Source organism: Danio rerio, chromosome 6, assembly GCF_052040795.2.
Source record: "Danio rerio strain M-AB ecotype USA chromosome 6, GRCz13ab, whole genome shotgun sequence".
Lineage (NCBI taxonomy): Eukaryota > Metazoa > Chordata > Actinopteri > Cypriniformes > Danionidae > Danio > Danio rerio.
The window spans coordinates 50,518,890-50,542,440 of record NC_141026.1 but is presented as its reverse complement, the minus strand read 5'-3'; the positions used below and the strand labels follow the sequence as shown (position 1 = coordinate 50,542,440).

General features: G+C 37.8%; 1 protein-coding gene across 1 annotated transcript in view; it reads left to right on the top strand.

Moving 5' to 3' along the window:
• Positions 1-23,551, top strand: part of ppm1j (protein phosphatase, Mg2+/Mn2+ dependent, 1J) — a 50,367-nt gene that overhangs the window by 6,971 nt on the left and 19,845 nt on the right. The window contains exon 2 of the mRNA XM_087257960.1: positions 13,777-13,894. Within this exon, the coding sequence (XP_087114086.1) occupies positions 13,777-13,894 (118 nt within the window). The remainder of the gene's footprint in view (positions 1-13,776; positions 13,895-23,551) is intronic.

Genomic DNA, 23,551 nt, shown 5'->3' with positions numbered 1-23,551 from the left:
AAAGTCTTTGACAGAAAAGTTAAATGTAAAGTTTGTAAAGGAGATGGAGTTTTTCATAGCCAGGTTAATAGTAGGTAAATTAAACTGTTTTTACAAAAGCTGAGGTAAATGATAATTTTTTTTTCATATAGTGACCATTAAAGTCATGAAAAATTATATTCATCCTAAAATCATTTTAATATTTTGCAACGCAGCCTGTTTTTCTGTTCATTACATGTCATGGAAATTCATTCATTCATACATTTTCCTTCGGCTTAGTCCCTTTAGTCATCCAGGGTTGCCACTGTAGAATAAAACGCCAACTTATCCAGCTTATGTTTTACACAGCGGATGCTCTCGAACTGCAGCCCAGTACTGGGAAACACCCAGACACACTCATAGACTATGGCCAATTTAGTTTATTCAATTTACCTCATGTCTTTGGCCTGTTCGGGAAACCCAGAGGGAACCCACACGAACACAGGGAGAATATGCAAATTCCACACAGAAATGCCAACTGGCCCTGCTGGGACTTGAACCAGAGACCTTCATGCTGTGAGGTGACAGTGCTATCCACTGAGCCCCCGTGTCACCCCATGTCATGGAAATTCCGATTTTTAATCAGTGAAAGTCAAGGAAAAGTCAGGGATTTTGAGATTTGGCTTAGAGTGTGAACCCTGAAATAAGCATTTTCGATGGATCTAAGCAGTGTGTGACTTTTTATTGTATCCATAGCAAAGGATTGGTCAGTGCAAACAATGCTAATCCATCAAATATAATGTTCTTTTACTGCCTTTCTATTCACATTGCATAATCTACTTGACAACTGACTAAATCAGGAGGCGCGATTCAAGATACACAGTGCCATAAAAAGGAACTCATTTATTCCTCTATTCTTAAGCACTGTGGGTGGAGGTGAAGAATTGCTCATCAGGTTTTTCGAGTTATATTGAAGCTGCATCCCTATTCCTGAGCTCACAGCAATGCTGACACACAAGTACACATTTATAGAAAGCAGAAAGCAATTGTCTTTCAAAAAGTCTTTGGATATGATTATGGGTTTGATTTAAGAATACTCAACAGTCACCTTTTTGCATGAGGAAAGATTTTTGCTGTGATCACATTTCCTGTCAGTGTGTAAAAAGATTATAGTTACTCAAAAAATAGGGCTCCAAAAGCGAAAGTGTTAATATTCATTTTACTTAGTCTAGTTTAGCATTTTACTCTATTAATGGTTTCAGATCAATGGCATGAAACTTTATATTGTTCTCATTTGGAGTTAAGCTTTCGCTGGCAAAACATTTACTAACATTGCATAATGTTTCTTGGAAATGTTTCACTTTTCAATAGCCATTAGAGTCACGCAAATTCCTATAGAATGGTGTAGTTCTGTCATTTCACCAGCAGGGAATAATAAGTTCATGTGTACTTCAAAGTCTCTGCTATGGCATTTACACTTCATGGTTTTACTGCCTTTTTATGGTTTGTTTCTACTGTGTAACACAGGTCAGTACAAAACTTATTCATTTCCGTTTCCACTCTCAAAAGTACCAAAATAATGAACTGCACCACGTATTTGGGACTCTTTACTGTTACCTATCGCAATGCCTAAAGTACTAAAGGGTGGAACTAGATTAAATGCGGAATGCTGATTGGTTTAAAAAGAATTGTCACTTGCATGTTTAACACCACACAACAAGTGCTCATTGGGAAAATGTGCCCAGGGATACATGTTGGTGAACTGAGAAATACTTGTGGGTAAAGCTGTAATCGGGCCATAAAAGTTAGGTTTTATGTTTTATGTTTTAAGTTAAGTTTATATGTTTTAACATAATTTATTTGTAAGAAACATAAGATATAGGCTTGTAAGTGTAAGAACATACACTTAGCCTTTAAATTAGCCAACACACCAATGAAAACAAGTCTTTCTTAACAAATTAAATTAAAATAAATTCTAAATATTGACGGGTAATTGGCAATAACGAAATTAAGATAAAGGCTCTGGGGGATTTGTTCTCTTCACAATCTGGCCTTAAGGTGACGCTGAAGCTGAATGTTTTAAATGAATAGCCTAATGTCAACATTAGCCTATATACTCTGTCTTCATTATGCATTTATGGTTTAATTAATATGTATTTTTAATTTAAAAACCCTTTACTCACCAAGATTAGGCTACGTGTTTTTGTGGAGAAACATTATTGAATCAACTGTAAATGGCTTTAGCGCAGTCCTGTGCTCACTGATGGTGCGTCCAGCAGCACTAAACACCCTTTGACTGCTGCTGCTACAGGCCGAGATGCAGAGTTCTGATGTGGCTAATTTAGCAAGTTTTGGGTAGGATTGTTTCTTCATCTTCTACCAGCCAAGAACATCCATTTAATTTTCCATGACAGCAGTTTGAATGTAGCGAGTGAACTCGTCATCTTCCCTGTCAGCTCGCTGTACATTGTTGTTTAGCACTTTACCATAATATGCAGTGTATGAGTGACCGCCGAAATACCTTGGTGGCTAGAATGACCGTTCTTTCTGAACTAGCAGCTGGCCTGACCTCAGTCAAAATTAGCTGTCTTTGACTTCTCTGTCATCTTTTGTTTCACCTTTGCAGGGATGGATTTTATTGTTGTAATAAACGATTTGAATACTTTCTCGCGCTAATCGAAATGCATCACATGACTGTTTATTTACTGCGCAAGCCAAGCACGGTCCGACCCAACCCAGTCTAAAATGATAGAAATTAAGCCAGAACCCACCCAAACCTGTTGGGTCCCACCGGGTCCCGTCGGGTTCGGGCAAAGATCTTGAGCTCTACTTGTGGGGGATATATATGGTTGCATTTTGTACATGAAACCAAAGACTATATAATACACATCACATGTCAATCGTATAGTTTTGAGTGGGGAAAAGTGTAATGGTAAATATGGCGAATGAAGCCCCGCCTACTAGTACAGAAGCCAATCATAGATAGCTATAGACTGACGTTTCTCTGGGGGAGAAGCTCAGCCCAGACATGTCCTTTTACGACAGTTTTTGTGGTCAACAAACACACTGGAATCTCAGCGAACACTTGCTTCACAGACATAAGAAATATATCCACACAAAGCTTGAAATCTCTACTTTTAAATGCGATTTGTAGTCTTTCCTGTCAAACGCACATCACATGACAGCAACTACTCAAACGCCCACAAACTTGTAAACAAAGAGTAGCTGTCATTTCTGGAGGAGATTCGCCATCAAGACCAATAGTGAATTACTTCAGAAGACCAGTGCCATCAGGCAAAGCATTATTCAGAGGATGACATTGTGTAAAACGGCCATAAATGAGGTTGGTGTCGTGACCTTGTTCTTTTTGAGTGCTCTTTAGCTCGAGCAACTTGGAACAATGCTGATTTTATTTGCTTCGAACGTTTAAAAATGAAACTGTGTGTATGAGACTGTTGTTGTTTAGTTTTATTGGTGATTCCAAATATGTAATGTAATCATTAGCTAGGCAAACAGTTTTGGAGGATTTGATGTTTCCGCATTCAGACAGACTGTCCGAGCATAGTGCCTGAGAGGCATTTCCAAGATGGCTGAAATTGCCTTAAAGGGACTTTGGTAAAACAAACGCTATAAGGTGGTACCAACGACTGTAAAAAAATATGGACGACGCGTCAGCGCCTTTTTCCATTGAATGCTTTGAAGGCAAAACGCCTTGTGACGGGCACTAACTGTCGCAAAAGACTGCTGAAATTGGAGCCTGGACATGCGCAGAAGGACTGCCTGATGGAGCCAGAGGCAGAGCTACGGAATCAAGCTTTTAACCAAACGCTTTTAAATTAAATCAACCACGCCTAGAGGCGAGTGTTGCAGTGTGAGAAAGATCAAGAGACTATACTATTATAGTATCTCTCGTAAGATGTCTGATGTGAAAAAGGGGGGGGGGGGGGGTGTTCGAAAGAGTGCGAGCAACGTGTCTGAAGAGCGATCCGAGGGTGAGAAGGGTGCGCGACTTATTTGAGGACCGGAAGGGAGACGAGCGATTTCCGGGAGATTATCACTCGTTTGCTGGCATTATGAGTCCGGCAAATGCATAGAGACTCCCGGACCTTTCGGTAGACATGGGATGTCTGAATATCACGTTTAACAACTAGTGAGAGGCGATCCAGGGGTACATCTTTGATAAACTGTCTGACGTTTACTGCTATCTGCCTGAAGCTCAGAGGAGCGCATGACAGTGTGGCTGTGTGTGTGGCTGTGTGTGTGGTCACGTGATATGCATTTTTAGCAGTCGGAGGGCTGTTCAGAAATGCTAGTTAAAATCGTGTGGATGTGGATAACTTTCTTTTTAAAATGCAGTTTTAACACTAAGACATATTAGTGTAAACGGGGCAAAGTGTGTATTTTTGCAAGCGGGTTTGCGACGAAGGCGGGGTGGAGGATCGGCGATGCCGGTTCAGCATCGTATTGTCTATTGCCCATTGGCGATGGAAGATGGCATCGTCTATCAGCCCAACTCTAATGGGACCATTTAAAAAATAATAATTTTTTTTTTGTTGATGTGACATCCTAGTCAGCCGAATTCCATGTGTGTTACGTTATGTCTAATGTTATCTTATCAAAACAACTTTGTTATTACTGTCAGATGACATTCGGTGAGACAGTTGTGAAATTAAAGTGATTAACTTCTGAGAAACTATCGGTCCTGTCAGACGTGGCGCGCACTCTCATTCCTATACAGCAGAGTGTGGCTGTGTGGAACTCCACCGTGTGTGATTCAGTGAACAGAAATTTGTAAACGTGCGTCCATGTAGAGACAGAAAGCAGGAAACCAGTGAAAATATGAGCCTGATCTGAGTGACCAGTACTAAACCATACCGTATTGAATACACTGAGTGAAAAAAAGGCGTTAGTACATCACAGTTAAGGTTTCAAGCAAGTACTATTGATACTAAAATGCGACACGAGACATCAAACAAACTGTAGGACCATGTATCATGGATAGCAGACAAGGTGAATATGATCTTGTTGGTAGCCGAGGAGCAGATTCATGGATGGGGCGACCCAGAATGATCACACAACTTTAGCAGCGGCAGAACATTACACAAGAAATCTATAATTATAATACAGGGAAATTTTATTTTCAAGGAAACCGACTGAGCCTGGTGGGTAGTTCCTATAACTGAGTTCCTAATAACTACCCAGTGCAAAAGCCCCTTATGTCAAGGCCTTAAACAGCCAAACCTGGACACTTTGATTGTGGCAGATTCACAAATCTCCATATTGAAATAAGATGCTCAAGCTGAAGATTTCAAAACTTCCTTAACTAATGCTGTAATGAGAATTGGGATAAAGAGTAAAATTGAAAAAAGGGAGATGATATAAAGAATACTCACTGCTCTCTCTCTCTCTCTCTCTCTCTCTCTCTCTCTCTCTCTCTCTATCTTGTGAAAACAATTTTCAGTTAACCACAGTCACCCAAAACAGGAAATGCTAGTGGCTTGTTTTGTTTGTAAGAATAATTTGGCTAATATGGTAGTCGTAAGTTTTGTTGCTTCAGCTTATTGTCCAACTTTGTATTTTCCACAGATGATGACATTCGTTCTGTTTCCTTTACAGTGCTGAGACTAAAGTTGTGCTTCTCTTAAAAGTGACATTTTTTTCTTTTAAAAAAATTACACTATGCTGAAACTTAATGTGGCAGAAATGAAGAAATTGTGTCTTCAGATTAAGGAACTTGCTGTAAGGAGACACTTCCTCTTTTGAGAGGAGTCTACAGTGGGGTTTGTCAGCTGAATCTGAACATAAAAGCACAGCAAAATGGAATGTATTCAAATTTACATTCTATTCTGATGGTTTGTCAACTTTCATCACCAAAGTTCTATTTTTATGGTTATCTTTTATCTTAAATGTGCATGTGCATGTTTATTTAGAGTTTGATTTGGTATATGTAGTTGTAAACAAGACAGAAATCACTTCTCCTACATTACAGTTTTAGTTTTTAGTTTTTTCATAGTTTTTTTGCTTTTAGAGCTAAAAAGTAATCAAATATCTTGAAAGTTTTAGTGATCCATGTGTAAAAAAAAACAGAATATTAATCATAGATATCTTGATATTTTTGTAATTAATTTTTGTATGAAGATAATGTGGGATTTTTTGTAATGACTTTTTTTTTCTGCTGTGTGTGTGTGCGTGCGTGCATGCGTGCATGCGTGCGTGCGTGTGTGTGTTTGTGTGTGTGTGTGTGTGTGTGTGTGCTGCCACTTTGGCTGCTTTAATCCTGTCCTGGATGCATAAATATGACTCTAAACAAGGTATCACCAAACTTGTTCCTTGAGGTCCGGTGTCCTGCAGATTTTAGCTCCAACCCTAATGAAACACACCTAAACAAGCTAATCAAGGTCTCAAGCTGCGGTCACACTGGGATTTTCGTCTCATGGACTTCCATTCATACGTACTCGAATGCGTCAGACCGGAAACTCAAGGTCATGCGTCAAGTTTCGCAGGTTGCTGCGTTGCAAAGTTGAAGCTTGGTGAACTCTGACCTGGGAAATCGCATCACGTGAGACCAATCAAAGATCAAAACATGACATCTCTGGACAAAAATTTAAAACATGCAGCAATCGCTTGCGTTTTTAAATGTCTTATAAGCTTGTTTAATCCCACCCCTTTTCGCAGCGCCCTACGACAGATAATCGCATGCTCAAACTCTAATGTGACCGCAGCTTTACTAGGTATATTTGAAAAACCCAGGCAGGTGTGTTGAGGCAAGTTGGTGCTAAACCCTGCAGGGCACCGGACCTCCAGGAACAAGATTGGTGATCCCTGCTCTAAAGGATAAACTGTCAGTAGGTGGTAACATGTGGGTAGTAATATGATGGAGCCTATCATACAGGGCACAATAAAGCACAAGATTTGGCATGATGTGTTGCTAATTTCAGACCAACACAACCATGTTATTATTAGTAGTATTATTTATTACATGCATATTAATATTTGAAGAGATCAGATGCAAAAACATCTAAATGCCGTCTGAAAACTTTTCCTAAAATGAGCATTTTTCTCATCTTCCTATGTTTATGTTCAAGTATTTCACTTTAAAGGCAATGAAAATAACTTATTCGTCCTAAAAGTAACATTTCTGAGCCTACACATGAGAGTCAGTGAAAAAGACTAATTTTAGAAGAAAATATCAAATGACATTTAGAGGTTTTTGCATCTAAACTCTTTATTTGTTTTAATAAAAACAAGCTTAGATTTGTCCACCTGTTGAGTTTTGGAGACGTATGTATTATCATATGGGGCATAGCAATTGGACGTGTTTGGATATAACTCAGTTGTTTGACCACACTTTGTTGTTAATATTGTTCATTTATTCGTTTGCTGGAAATTAAAAGTGAATTTAGAAATAGTTTTGAAACAAATCTTTGCGCTTAACAAACAAAAAAAATTGTAGGCTAATGGATGTCTTCAGTGGAGTGCGTACAGCACCGTTGTTTCCTTATCCATGAACGTAAAGGAGTTTACTTTAGTAAAGAGTAAAAGTAAAGTAAAGAGAAAGTTAAGAGGCTGAATGGAGGAGGTTCGTTCTTTATCCTTGTGTTGCAGATGGTATGTTGAACTGTTTTCTCACTAGTTTGTCCACTTACAAAGTCCGCCATGTAAATAGCAAATGCGCCATGGCGCAACGTAACTGACTCTTAAAGGGAATGAAGGATGAGACTCAAAACACACTCATAACTCATTAAGAGAATAAGCCCAATCCTGTTAGACCATGCACCGCGGCGAAGAGCCTATATTTCTGTCCTTCAAATAGCACAAGTGGATTCAGACATGCCCTTAATGCTTTTACACCATGTGCTTTAGACTTTGCGCCTAGATTGTTAAAGTAAAGCCTTTAGTCTGAAAAAACAATACATTGAATCATTCATTCAAATGATTTGTTCAAACAGTTAGTTCATTTACATACAAAGCAGTGTGTTTGTGCATGAATCACTAAATTGTTGATTCATTTAAAACAATAGAACAAACAGCAAAGTTCCCCAGAGATGTTCCCCTCTGGGTTTTTTAAAAGTATTTTAAACATGTACACTATATTTAATGCTATCAGACGATTTTTATTTGGAGAGATTTTAACGGAAACTTTTTAAATTCTGAATTCTTCTAAAAATGGTAGAATTTTTTATCAAAAGTAACTGTTTTAGATTTTTCATCTTATGTTTTATTTATTGCTGTTGATGTCATTTTATTGTTGTAATTTAATATTTTAATAATTATTATAGAAAATAGTGTAGAATGCCTTTTATTGTCATTGTACACATATACAATGTACATTTTATACATGTGCAATGAGATTAAGTGCATCTCACTACTCATGTAAATATATTCTTACAAAACAAATCACAGTAAACAAGTCTCAATAAAAATAACAAGACGATAAACAGTAGTGCAAAAATGGGGGATGAGAAGGGAAATTACAACTTTGATAGAACTAAATCATTCATTCATTTATTTTCCTTTGACATAGTTCCTTATTTTATCAGGGGTTGCCACAGCGGAATGAACCCCCAACTATTCCCTTCCAGCATCTACCCAGCACTGAGAAACGCCCATACTCTCTCGCATTCACACACACACTCATACACTATAATCAGTTTTGTTTACCCAATTCACCTATAGCACATGTCTTTGGACTGCGGGAGAAACCGGAGCACCTGGAGGAAACCCACACCAACATAGGGAGAACATGCAAACTCCACATAGAAATACCAACTAGCCCATCCGAGACTCGAACCAGTGACCTTCTAGCTGTGAGGTGACAATGCTTACCACTGAGCCATTGTTTCATGCCTTAACTGTTCACCTTATTCTTCGCTGATGAGCGGGCGCTGCCATCTGAATCTTTTTGGCTCGAGACTTCCGGTCTCATTCACTTCCATTCATTTTTAGACATTAAAAACTGCTTGTTTCGCTGTTTGATGTTGCAAACTGATACTTCCTTATTATATTCTTCTACTTGGTCTATATAGTCATGCAAACATTTGTTCGTAGAGCAAGTAGTTTGACCGTTTTATGCCGTTTGTTATTCCTTGTCATTTCTCCCATAGACGACTGAATCGGAAAAATCGCGAAAAATCGCGAAAACAGGCGCACTTCCGCATTTTAGAATAAGGTCAATATCATATATTTTGTATGATAAATTACTAAATATTTTTTTCGGGTTGTTTTATAATTGAATTATAAGGTCATTTGAACTGTATTATAATAGGCTTCATTACAACGTATTTGGACTATCAGGAGTGATTCTGGAATGTAGCTAAATATCGTGGAATACTTCAATAGTCACAAACTTTAAATGTTAGTAAAAATCTCATGTGATCTGCTGGGTCATGACTGTGTCCTCTGAAGCATCTTATTGCTCTCAGCAGATTAGGAAGAGAATGGCTTTTTATAATCCAGATTTAAAATAATGGCTTTATGGTTCTGTTCATGTTAGAATGCCTTCTTACCAGGAATGATATTCAGCAGAATAATAAGTCTTCTCCTTTCTGAAAGTCATTATTTTAAATGAACACAATTAGTTGCACCTGGGAAAAGAAAGGGCGTTGTTGTAGTCAGTCACATTTATTTAACAGTTCTGCATTAAATTTGTCCTGCTGACAAGTCAAGACAAGCACAGAGACATTCATTCGGTCATTTTCCTTCGGCTTAGTCCCTTTATTCATCAGGGGTCGCCACAGCGGAATGAACCGCCAACTTATCCAGCATATGTTGTACACAGCGGATGCCCTTCCAGCTGCAACCCAGTACTGGGAAACACACTCATTCACACTCATACACTATGGCCAATTTAGTTTATTCAATTCACCTATAGCGCATGTCTTTGGACTTGTGGGGGACAACGGAGAACCCGAAGGAAACCCACGACAACACAGGGAGAACATTAAAACTCCGGACAGAAATGCCAACTGACTCAGCCGGTACTCAAGCCAGCGACCTTCTTGCTGTGAGGCGACAGTCCTAACCACTGAGCCACTGTGTCGCCCAGCACAGAGACAAAAATATCGAAACAAACTAGAATTAAAAATCTTTATAATAAAATTAGAGATTCTTAATCCTAAAGGAAAAGTTAACCCAAAAATAATATTCTGCCATTATTTATTCATCTTTCCAAACCTATTTTGAGTTTCTTTTTCTTTATGTTGAACACAAAAGAAGATATTTTGAAGATTGCAGGTTGCTGGCACCCATTGACTTCCATAGTTTTTTTGTTCTACTGTGGAAATCTCAGCGACCATAATTATTTTGTGTTCAACATTAAAAAAAACTATTAAAAGATTAAATCAACATCAGGAAGAGTAAATAATTAGATCATTTTTATTTTTGGGTGAATAATCCGTCTAGTAATGAAAATATGCAATATCCTCCATTATGAAAATGTATAATATTACTGAAAACTTAACAGTTCAACATAAAAAAGTAACTCAAAAAGATTTAAATCAACATTAGGGAGAGTAAATAATGAGGTAAATGTTATTTTTGGGTGAACAATCCCTCCAATAATGAACATTTGAAATATCCGTTACATTTTTACCCATGAATCATCTTTTGAACTGAGGAAGACCTATAGTACACCGCATGAACCCAATATTCTCACAGAAATCAATCAAGTTTGGTGAAGGAAAAATCATGGTTTGGGACTGCATTCAGTATGGGGGTGTGCAAAAGATCTGCAGAGTTGATGGCAACATCAACAGCCTGAGGTATCAAGACATTTGTGCTGCCCATTACGTTACAAACCACAGGAGAGGGAAAATTCTCCAGCAGTACAGCGCTCCTTATACTTCAGCCTCCACATCAAAGATTCTGAAAGCAAAGAAGGTCAAGGTGCTCCAGGATTGGCCAGCCCAGTCACCAGACATGAACATTATTAAACATGTCTGGTGTTAAAATGAAGGAGGAGGCATTGAAGATGAATCCAAAGAATCTTGATGAACATCTTGGAGTCCTGCAAGAACGCTTTCTTTGCCATCCCAGATGACTTTATTAATAAGTAGTTTGAGTCATTGCAAAGATGTATGGATGCAGTCCTCCAAGCTAATGGAAATCATACACAATATTCATTCTGTTTCCACTGCACCATGACTTTATATTCTATACTGTACATTATTTCTGATAAGTGACAATACTTTTGTTTAAGCAAAGTCAGACCTTACTCTCTCAATTAAATATAAAAAAAGGCATGATCATATTTTATTTTGTTAAAATAAGCGTAATCTAGAAGCCTTTACCTTTCATATAAGCCACCTCTGAAACCAAATGATCAACTAGAAGTCAAGTTCTTATTTGTTGTTCCTAAAACTTGAATAGGCGACAAGACTTTTGTCAGGTAGTATATATTAATCATACACATTATTATCAGTAAATATAAATTATGAAAATACATGAGTGTTCCTGTTAGAGTGGATGTATTTAGATGTTTATTTTTGAAGCATGGTTGCGGCAAGCAGCAGTCACAAGGTCATTGTGTCGCTCAAAGCATCTTATATTAGCTGGTGTGAATCCATTTATAAAAACTTCATGTTTTGCTATATAGACAATATATATCGTGCAGAAATACAGCATAGCATTGTTCATGCATCCTGACATCATTTGTTCTTTTATGTTGTAGTATCAAATCCATTAATCTCTCACTCAATGCTTTCATATATGGATCAGGTTTGTAAGCCCAGACCCAGCTCTGCCTGCACGGGTCAGATTACTGTGTCATTCTGGGATTCTCTTTCCCCTCTCTTTTGTGGCAAATTGAAATCCTTGACATTTTAAAGCTTATAACAGAAGCAGCGTTCAAACTGTGTAAGACTATATTTCAACTTGATATACGTGAAATTAATGTGCAGCTGAAGATAAAATTATAATATTTTATTCTTTTGTCAAATGTTTCACACGTTTAACTTAGAACATTTTTAAACATAATAATCATAAAAATGCATTTGTGTAAACAGTATATAATATTTTACTAGTTATTTTGCAAGATACTATTAATCAACATAAGGTGCAATTTAAAGTGCAATTTAAAGGCTTAATTAAGCTTAATAAACCAAGCAATTTATGTTAATTAGGCAAGTCATTAGAGAGCATTGATTTGTTCTGTAGCCAATCAAAAAATCTATATATTTCTTAAGGGGTCTAATAATATTGATAATTGATAAAAAATCATGTTTAAAAACTAAAAACTGCTTTTATTCTAGCAAAACTAAAAGAAATAAGACTTTCTTCAGAAGGAAAAAATATATTAGGAAACACTGTAAAAATATCCTTGCTCTGTTAGACATCACTTGGGAAATATTTGAAGAAATGTGATTAAATTAAATCATTTTACCTTCAACTGTATATTTTTATGTATGTACGGGGAAAGATTACTTGATTGGGGATTTCTGGTATGTTAAAAATCAATATAAATATGTTAAATACTTTTGAAATCCTTTGAACATCAAAAAACAGGGAAAAATACACAATGGTTAATAATAATAATAATAATATTAATAATAAAAAAGTTGCAACTTTCCCTATTTGACTGACGCTGAAGGCTGGAGAAGTTGTGCAATGGAGAAATAAATAGAATTTTAGAAATATGCGGTAATTGGTAAAACTAGTTTAGGTCATAATTCATGCTATTAAGTACTGGCTTATTACTTGCCTATTATTAAGGTATTATTAAGATATGATCCTTATCCCTAATCCTGCAAAGGATTGTTAATACCGTGAATTGTGACTAAAACTAAGTTGTTACCATACATAGCAATATCACATACCTGTATATCGGCACTGGTTGGAGGCCTGCATTGTCTTAGTATTCCACCAGTGACGATATACCGTTATATCGCACTGTTACGAGTGTGATATTGCTTTTTTACAACAGTTCGACGGCATAATCATGTATATAAAAAAGAAAATCAGAGAGTCTCAAAACTCTTTGTATGAGGAACTACTTTCTTCTGCCATTCCTTCACATCTGCTGTTGATGGTCTGAACGTCACCTTAGAGCTAGTGTTTGAATGATTCTCGAGCGTAATATCTAAAGTGAAGACAAAACAGGTGATTTTGCTCACATTTTAAGATTATAAAGCTGAGCGACATGAAATTCCATCAGTCTACAGAGTTTTTCCAGTATTTTTCTGTTGCAATCAGGAGATCACAATATTACTATGGTATAACTACAGCACTACAACTACAACATACAAAAGAGAGGGATTGACTTAGAAAGTTATTTATTTGTTTTTTAATGATTTGATCAGCTGTAGCTTGAAATTGCGCTGTTTTTCTCTTATTATGTGCTCTCTGTCTCCATCTTATGGACGAACATCATTAACAGTCTTTGCTTTGCTTTCACAGGCTAATGGCCGCTGATGCACTGTCTCACAGAAATTATAAATATTTTAAAATATGCACTATCCTTATAAATAAACTGCATAGTTGCAATCTAAACTACTACATTCTTGACTAAAAAAGCCTCAAAAGTACATTATGTTGTCCAACAGCTGCAATATTTATCTTTAGCTTGTTGGTGTATGTGGGCGGAGTAATACACAAGGGTGAAGAGGCTGGACAAGTGCTGTTATTTGCAGAATATCACATGCCAACAGCCAAATTCTAGAACCAGACATAACTGTTGTATAAAGTCTACTAGAAAAAGTGTTTTTAAGATGTAATTTTCCATGTTTTGAATCAAATAAATGCAGTACTAATTTACATTTTTATATTTCGAATTACTTTTTGTAAAATTGATATATTACAGCAGTTTTTTTGTGTCTCTTTCAGGGTGATAAATGCCGGGAAGAGCATGCTGAATGAAGACCAGGCAGCCTGCGAGGTGCTGTACGTGAGGAAGATGAGCAGCAAACAACAGCGCTGCTCCATGTTACTGGAGGAAAGCGGGGTAAGACAGTCTATGTTTTGTAAAAAGTTTTGTAACTGTCGTTAATTTAGTTTGTCTCAGAATTGTGAACTCTGCAACAACACCAAACTTTTGAAATCAATAGTTCTTGAGATCAATATTTATGAACTCGGTGCAACCGATCTATATATGCATTTTAATATAACTGTAGTGGGTCAATTGCACTGGGCACAACTGGTCTCAGGTAAGATTATAAAAGATTTAGCTTGCAGAGGGAGCTGACCCAGGAGATCCCAGACTCAGACATCTGTTGCGGGAGAGCAGTAATTTAAAATCTAATCTATATTTAAAGGAAATCCAGATATAATTTACAGGACTGCCATTTTAAAAAACCCTAACCCTAAAGATCAGGACTATGGGCCGGTATAAGATTCTAACAGTATGATGACCCTGGATAAAAATATCAGGGTGTTGTGATTACTGCATAAGCCATCAAATGAAATCAGGGACATGTAATGTAGAGAACTGAAAACATGGATTAATAAATACAGGCTACATTTTCAATCAGTAGCTTAAGTTTATCACACAAGATGCCAGCACTCTGTCGTTCTGTCGATTTGCCCTACCTTGTCAGATTGTCTTACTTCCTACTCAAAAAGTAGGTAGCACATTTTGATGACACAATAGGCTAGCCATCAGATTTTGCTACTAGTGTAAATTTTAATATGGAGTAGTGTGATATGAAGCTGTAACATCATTCTAACTAACCCCTAACCCCAACCTCAGAACCATTCAAATACAGTGTTGGTAGCATAATCTGATGGGCAGGATAAAATGTCAGGACACCGGACCATTGTTTGTTTCACATTTGGAGAGATTTATCAACAACAGTACTACTGAAGACGTCAATAGTGTTGACGTATTGTGGTGATAAGAATGTGTATAAGAGATATAATGGATGATATGACTCTTAAGTTTGATATACTGTAAAATTTGTATAAAAAGGTGTCTGGCACAAGCCTCTCCACAGCTACAGAGAAGGCTCGGCTGAGCGAAAAAAATACTTCACTGCATCACTATTTTTGTTAAATAGATTTTTGTACCTTAATTGGGTTCCAGATGCAGTTTATAAACTTGTAGCGTAGTTGAAGCGGAGTTTGATCGGCATATTCCATTACGCTGCATTTTTGACGTTTGCAATCGGGTGCTCTCTGTTTACGCAACGTTAGCTCTGTTAGCGCGGTAATTTAGACAATAGACTGTTGACAGAGTAACGTTAACGTTCGTTTATAAAGGTGAAAACGATGCTTGTGCAGTTGTGTCAAATAGTATGCACTTATGGGAGTTATATGGTACGTCTAAATTACTGTCTTTTGCAGACAGCAAGATATATGCTATAGGCTAGTTAACCTTAGCATAGCTTCCCCTCACTTTTTATTAACTTGAAACTCCTCAAATACATTTGGGCACCCAGAAAAAGAGTGAAAAAGAGTGAGACTGCTGCTAAGCCATTTCTTGGTCCTCCACCAGTCAAAAAAAAATATCTTCAGGTTCTGTGTGGAAGCATTTTACAGTCAGTGGTGCTGCAGATAAAACAAAGTGACACTGTATGTAATGTGTGCAAAAGTGAAATCAGCAGAGTCAGAGATAATAAACATCTGTCAACATCTTCTGTGCATAATCATTCATTTCTTTTCGGCTAAATCCCTTTATTAATCTGGGGTTGCCACAGTGGAATGAACCACCAATTTATCCAGCATATGTTTTACGCAGTGGCTGCCCTTCCAGCTGCTACCCAGCACTGGGAAACATCCATACACTCAATTTCACACATACAATAGGGACAATTTAGCTTACCCAATTTACCTGTATTGCATGTGTTTGGACTGTGGGGGAAACCGGAGCACCCGGAGGAAACCCATGCCAACATGGGGAGAACCCAGTCGAGGCTCGAACCAGCAACCTTCTTGCTGTGAGGCGACAGTGCTACTCACTGTGCCACCGCGCAACCTTCTATGTAATGTATTATCACATGCACTAAAAGCATCCTCTCCTGATACTGTCTGTGAACCTCCCACAAGCATCAATCCCCTCAATCAGCACAGCTATGCCCTGCTAAATCCTCCACAAGCGCCAAACCATCAACACAGCCACATTCTGCCCCAGCAAGTCAGTTTCAAACATAAAAAATGTAAAAAAAAAACAAACAAACTTTGTGTCTGTTTTGTGGCAGGCAGATGACAATAGCAGGACTGTATCTTTTAGTATTATATAGAATACTTTTGTTCTGCCAGATCTCCCAGGCAGGGTTTTATTTCAATTTATTTTAGTTTTTGGAATTCTGTGCATTGGATAGAAGTTCTTTCAGAAGAAGAACAGTTTTTTGAAGTATTATTTGTTTTTATTCTGTCTATTCAGTGTCAAGAACGGTGGTGGTGGGGTTCATAAAATTCACAGTGGTATTTTATTAGTTGTTGGTTTAACCATGGATGAGATAATGGCTTCTATGTTATTTTCTTTTCAATGACATTTCTTGTCACATGTTCAAAAACAACAACCAATATTGCATGTCTATAATTTATATAATGGGTATAATTAAACAATACTTTAACTATAACGTAAATTAGAAATGTAATAGAAAAAATATATATTTTTGCACCATTTTGAATTTTTACTCGAATACAAATACAAATACAAATACAAATACTTTTCCCCCCTCAACAAATACAAATACAAATACCGGCTGCTCCGCACATCCCTAATATATATATATATATATATATATATATATATATATATATATATATATATATATATATATATATATATATATATATATATAGTGATACAGTAGGATATAGCGCTTGAACTCTGAAGCCGCAAAGCATGATGTTACACTTAACAAGCAGATAGATCTTACAAGTGGATAGTTCTGGTTCCTGTTCTAGATGTGGATTGGCTATTAAAGGTTGTAGCTTTATAGTGAAGCAGTTATTCAAAACTGAATCCAATATACAACAGCCTTAGTGCGCAGATCTAGAGTGAAATACTGTTGAATCTGAAATATTAGCCCTCCTGAATTATTACCCCCCCTGTATATTATTTCCCCAATTTCTGTTTAACGGAAAGAAGATTTTTTTTCAACACATTTCTAAACATAATAGTTTTAATAACTAATTTCAACAAAGGCTCATTCTGAAAACATACTCCTATATACATTTCTGTAGATTGCGAATTATGTAGCCCGAAGTACATACCATATGGCTACATTTCGTTTTTAAAATGGATGTTATGGGGCAATATAACGCTGTTCCTTTTTCGCACTTACCAGCTGACTGCTTACCTCCGCATGGACGGCTTTCTCACTGTTACCAGTTTGATCAGTGGCTCGCAATGTACGTCGGTTGACTTGAGACTCAAAGAGAGGAGTTGATCATGTCGAAGGGGTTCGAGTCCAGTGAAGAAAGTTTCCAGAAAACAGAATCCAAAAAATAAAATAAAGAAGTAAGATGAGAACGTGGTAAACTGAAAACATGGTAAAAATCAGACGAGGGCTTTTTTTTTTCTGGATTGCTTTTTTAAATTGTCTGTTGGGTTTAGGGACACGGGTCGGCAGGTCAATCTGTGCTTTTGAAAACACTATTGGTTGGGTTATGGAAAGAGGAGGGTGGGTCAGTCGATCGGCCAGTCAGTCATTCAGTCAGTTGACACCGGCCTCTGGTGGATTTATGTGAGAACAGCATGCAAGAATGGCACTCACGAGAAATATTTGAGATCTCAAAAAACATCTGGTTGGATTCTCCAGAAATGTATATAGGGGTACGTTTTCAGAATGAGCCTGGGTTGACTAATTTCTAATTTATTTTGTCTTTGCTATGATGACATAATATTTTTCTAAACATATTTTTTTTAAGATACTAGTATTCACCTGTAAGTACAATTTTAAAAAGTACAATAGGCAAGTTAGATTAATTAGGTAAGTCGTTGTATAACAGGTTTGTTCTGTAGGCAATCGAAAAACATATTGCCAGGGGAGCTAATAATATTCACCTTAAAAATATTTTTTTAAATAATAAAAACTGCTTTTATTCTAGCCAAAATAAAACAAATAAGACTTTCTCCAGAAGACAAAATATTGTAGGAAATACTGTGAGAAATTCCTTGCTCTGTTAAACATCATTTAGGAAATATTTCAAAACAAACAAACAAAACAAAAACTCTCAGGAGGGTCAATTAATTTGCCTTCAACTCTAAATAAAGCAAGTTTCCAGCACAAGCTGCCTTTTGGGTCTTGGTGAAGTGAATGCTGAAGTGAAACTGTGCGAGTTTTGATCATGTGGTCCAGTGAGTGCTATAGTGATTTCACCTATTCTGACCTTTAAAGTGTCTGTTTGTACATACATGGGCAGTGGGCTACAGTGGTCTGATCTGCAGTCTGAGCCTTGTATCCTATTCATCTTACCCCAAAATGACACGTGTAATCCAAAGTGGAAAGCTGTTCAGGTCTGATTGATTAAAGCGTCTCCTCCAGTAACATTGCATCGACAACTAAATAAGTAGGATTGTGGCATCTGTTCAAAGGGAGGCTTTAGTATTGTGTGGTCGGATGTTATTCTGTATTTATCCTTCATTTACATTGACCTCTCGCTGCCCTTCTCACTGATCTTCAAGCATCACATATGTTTCTCTTAAAGTGGGATTGGACAAATGAACAACAGAAACAAATAAGACAGAAGAATTTTTAAAAATAAAAGGTATAGAACTAGATTTGTACAGGGTGTTTTAGAAGAAAATGTTTGTGGGAGGTTGCCAGGGTGTTGCTATGCAGTTGTCATGGTTTTCAGAGTTTATTTTAGCAAGTTGTGTTCTAAACTGCTGTGCTTACCAAATTATTGCACTGCGTTTGTTATAATGTTGTGCACAGTTGCCAGGGTGTTGCCATGCAGTAAATAAGGTGTTGTAAATGTTTAAGCAATTTCTGTGGTTGCCAGGGGTTGCTTTGCAGTTACTAAGGTGTTGTGTTATTTTTAGTATTATGTTCTGTGGTTGCCAGGGTGTTGCTATGCAGTTACTAAGGTGTTGTTTGTAGCATGGTGTTCTGTGGTTGTCAGGGTTTTGCTATGCAGTTACTAAGGTGTTGTTTTTAGCATGGTGTTCTGTGGTTGCCAGGGTTTTGCTATGCAGTTACTAAGGTGTTGTTTTTAGCATGGTGTTCTGTGGTTGCCAGGGTTTTGCTATGCAGTTACTAAGGTGTTGTTTTTAGCATGGTGTTCTGTGGTTGCCAGGGTTTTGCTATGCAGTTACTAAGGTGTTGTTTTTAGCATGGTGTTCTGTGGTTGCCAGGGTTTTGCTATGCAGTTACTAAGGTGTTGTTGTTAGCATGGTGTTCTGTGGTTGCCAGGGTGTTGCTATGCAGTTACTAAGGTGTTGTTTTTAGCATGGTGTTCGGTGGTTCCCAGGGTGTTGCTATGCAGTTACTAAGGTGTTGTTTTTAGCATGGTGTTCTGTGGTTGCCAGGGTGCTGCTATGCAGTTACTAAGGTGTTGTGTTTTTTAGCTTGGTGTTCTGAGGTTGCCAGGGTGTTGCAATGGTGTTACTAAGGTGTTGTATTTTTTGGAATGGTGTACTGTGGTTGTCAAGATGTTGCTATGCTGTTACCCAGAAGTTTAAAGTATTTTAGTGTGGTGTTCTGTGGTTGCCAGGTTGTTGCCATGCAGTTGCTAAGGTGTTGTAGTTTTTAGCATTTAGCATTTTGTTTTTTGGCATGGTGTTCTGTGGCTGCCAGGCCCAGGGTGTTGCTATGTAGTTGCTAAGATGTTGTGTTTTTAGCATGGTGTTCTGTGACTGTCAGGGTGTTGCTATGGTAGTTGTTAAGGTGGTGTGTTTTTTTGCATGGTGTTCTGTGGTTGCCAGGGTATTGCTATGGAGTTGCTAAGGTGTTGTGTTTTTTAGCATGGTGTTCTGTGACTGCCAGGGTGTTCCTATGCAGTTGCTAATGTGTTGTGTTTTAGCATGGTGTTCTGTGGTTGCCAGGGTGTTGCTATGGTAGTTGCAAAGGTGTTGGTTTTTGCATGGTGTTTTGTGGCTGCAGGGGTGTTGCTATGGTGTTGCTAAGTTGTTATTGTTTTTATAGTATGATGTTCTTTGGGTGCCAGGGTGTTGTTATGCAGTTGCTAGAGTGCTGTGGTATTTTTGCATGGTGTTCAGTGGCTGCCAGGGTGTTGCTATGCAGTTACTTAGGTGTTGTTATTTTTTTTGCATGTTGTTCTGTGGCTGTCAGGGTGTTGCTATGCAGTTACTAAGGTGTTGTTGTTTTTTAGCATGATGATCTGTGGTTGCCATGGTGTTGCCATAGTAGTTGCTAAGGTGTTGGTTTTTAGCATGGTGTTCTGTGGTTTGCCAGGATGTTGCAATGGATTTTGTTAGAGGTTTTTAGTATTTTATTTTTCAGCATTATGTTTTGTGGCTGTCAGGGTGTTGCTATGCAGTTACTAAGGTTGTTGTTGTTTTTAGCATAGTGTTCTGTGGTTGCCAGGGTGTTGCTATGCAGTTGCTAGAGTGCTGTGTTATTTATTGCATGATGTTGTGTGGCTGCCAGGGTGTTGCTATGCAGTTACTAAGGTGTTGTTGTTTTTTAGCATGATGTTCTGTAGTTGCCAGGGTGTTGCTATGGTAGTTGCTAAGGTATGTGTTTTTTGCATGGTGTTCTGTGGCTGCCAGGGTGTTGCTATTCAGTTGCTAAGGTGTTGTGTTTTTTTAGCATGGTGTTTTTTGGTTGCCAGGGTGTTACTATGCAGTTGCTAAGGTGTTGTTGTTTTTAGCATGATGTTCTGTGGCTGCCAGGGTGTTGCTATGCTGTTGCTAAGGTGTTGTTGTTGTTTTTTTGCATGGTGTTTTGTGGTTGCCAGGGTGTTGCTATGCGGTTGCTGAGAGCTCTCTGCAGCATGATGGTCTGTGGTTGTTAGGATGTTTTTTATGGTTGTCAGGGAGTCACTATGCAGTTTAAAGTGTTTTTTAACAAGTCGATATATGGTTGCTAAGGTGTTGTTATACAGTTGCTAATGTTTAGTGAAACATTGCAATGTATGTTTTTTGGTTTCTCAGGACTCTTGTATGGTTGTCAGGGTGATGCTATGCAGTTGCACTGGCGTTGTGAGTATTTTTTTACAGCTTGATGGTCTGTGGTTAATGGGGTGTTGCGAGTAGTTGCCAGGGTGTTACTTTGTAGTAGCTCATGAGTTTTAAGTATTTTTTGAAGCATGACGCTCTGTGGTTGCTAGGGTGTTCTGTACAGTATGTATGCCGATGTGTTACTATGCAGTTTATTGTTGCTGTATGGTCACTAAGGTGTTATTAAATGTGATGTGCATGTTGCTAATGTGATGTGTATGTTTCTCAGGCTATTGCTATTCACATTTTTTGTCAGTGTTCTAACGTGTTGTTATGTGGTTGCTAATATGATTTGCATGTTTGCCAGTTCCTTGCTAGTCACAATTGGGGGTTTTTTGGCAGTGTTTTTAACATGTTGCAATATGATTGCTAGGAAATGATATTGTCAATTTCATCTCACTCATTTGTTTGACACCATGCGTATTCATCAGTCATATCTTAATTGTCATTTCCTTTGAGTATGTATTTACAAACACCCTGAAATGGACTGGTAATCTCCAGCAGTGTTTACTCACGAGAGGTTGTTAACCAGGACAGCGACTTCTGTCTCGTTTTGCTTTGCATGCATCACGTGACACTGCCCTCCCCCCTCTTAATACCCTCTCTCAACTCTAAATCAATTACATCATCCCATCATCTGCTGCTCGGCCGCTCTGACAGAGTCTGCATACACACAAACAGCAGATAAAAAGATAGCAAGGCCACGTATTCACTTGACTCAGACCTCTTGGTCTTCAGACACCAAATTCAGCAACAAACAACTGCGTCTGTCACAGGCCTTCCCGGCCGACTGTTGATCTCACATGATTGAGCGAGCGAGTGTAAGCTCTCAGAGTTAATCTTGTCAACAGGTAATGACAGGAAATTTAGATTGGAGAGTATTTCTAGATCTGTGGAAAAGGTCCAGATGCCACCCTGTGGTTTTGAAAAGGCTTTGCATGCTATTGCGCCAACTTCAAATATGTGATACTGATTGGTCCGTTGTTGCATACTGGAGGCTCTTTTTCTACATTTTACACATTTTATGAATGACTTTTGTTTAAGATATTAAAATCATCTCTAATAGGTTTACTCAGAACCACAACTGTTCCCTGTGGTCAGTTGTTAAAGGTTAAAGAAACCCTCGAGTGCTTTTGTCTTTTGAGATTTTGACTGATTTGTGTGTGTTGAGCATTTGTTAAGACGATGTTAGCACCTGTTAGCTTTTATTGTGGAGAAAACTGGATAGTTTTGAGCTTTTGTCGGCTAATTACAGCTTCCGGCTTTAAAATGATTATTGGTGCAGGATTAAAATCGGTGATGTAGCGCAAAAACTGCAGGTGGAGTGATGTCACAGCGACAGTTTTTCATTATTATTCATAGCGGAGACCTTGTTTCTTATTTATTCATGACTGCTAGAGCTGTGAACCTACTCTGGTCTCACGGTTCGGTTCGGTTACGATTATCATGCCATCGATTCAGTTCAATTTGATATCTCGGTGCATCACTGTGCATTGACGGTGCTTTTCATACACAGTTTTATATTTTCTTCCCAGCAGCAATTCTTGTATTAAAATGTATGAATATATTAATATTTATATACTATTTGTAATACAATTTTGTCCTTTAATACAAACAGTCATTAATATAAACTGTACCTTTAAACAACACAAGCATTTATAGCAATTAATATAAACAAATATACATATCTGATCCGTGTCTAGTTCTCTTACACCCCTTTTGATTGGTCACACCCTCAACAAAACGGTGGCGATTGGCTCTTGCGGGCTGCGCTCTTCACAGATGAGTGACCCTGAAAAGCGGCAGGCGGCTGCGGCGATCACATCGGTCCATGATAGTGGAGAAAACCCTGCAAAAACTCACTTTTTGTTTCCATGATCCACAAGGTTTGTTGCATGTGTTTCCCTGCGGTGCTGTCAGGGCCGATACAGCAAAGCTGTTTGTGTGCAGCAAGCATTTTTTGTTGGGAGAGCTGTACGAGAATGGCAGACTTTGTGTTTTATCAGTTGAGTTCTTTCACATTAAGTCTTGGGCTGCAGGGTGATATGGCTGTGGCTGAGAAGAGAAGACAATTCTATACAGCTTAAAGTGACATGTAATGGCTTAACTAGGTTATTGAGGCTAACTAGGCAGGTTAGGGTTATTAGGCAAGCTATTGTATAACGATGGTTTGTTCTGTAGACTTGAAAAAAATACATAGTTTAAAGGGGCTAATAATTTTTTACCTTAAAGAGGTATTTAAAAAATTAAAAACTGCTTTTTTTTCTGGACAAAATAAAACAAATAAGACCTTCTCCAGAAGAAAAAATATTACCAGACATACTGTGAAATTTCCTTGCTCTGTTATACATCAGTTGAGAAATATTTAAAAAAGAAAAAGAAATCAAGGGGGGCTAATAATTCTGACTTCAACTATACTTAAAAATTATTTTTGCTAAATTGTTGCAGGCAGTTTTTATGTGCTGAATTTAAACAAATTAAATTTAGTAAACTTTAACTTAATATGTTTGTTTAAATTCAACCCAAATA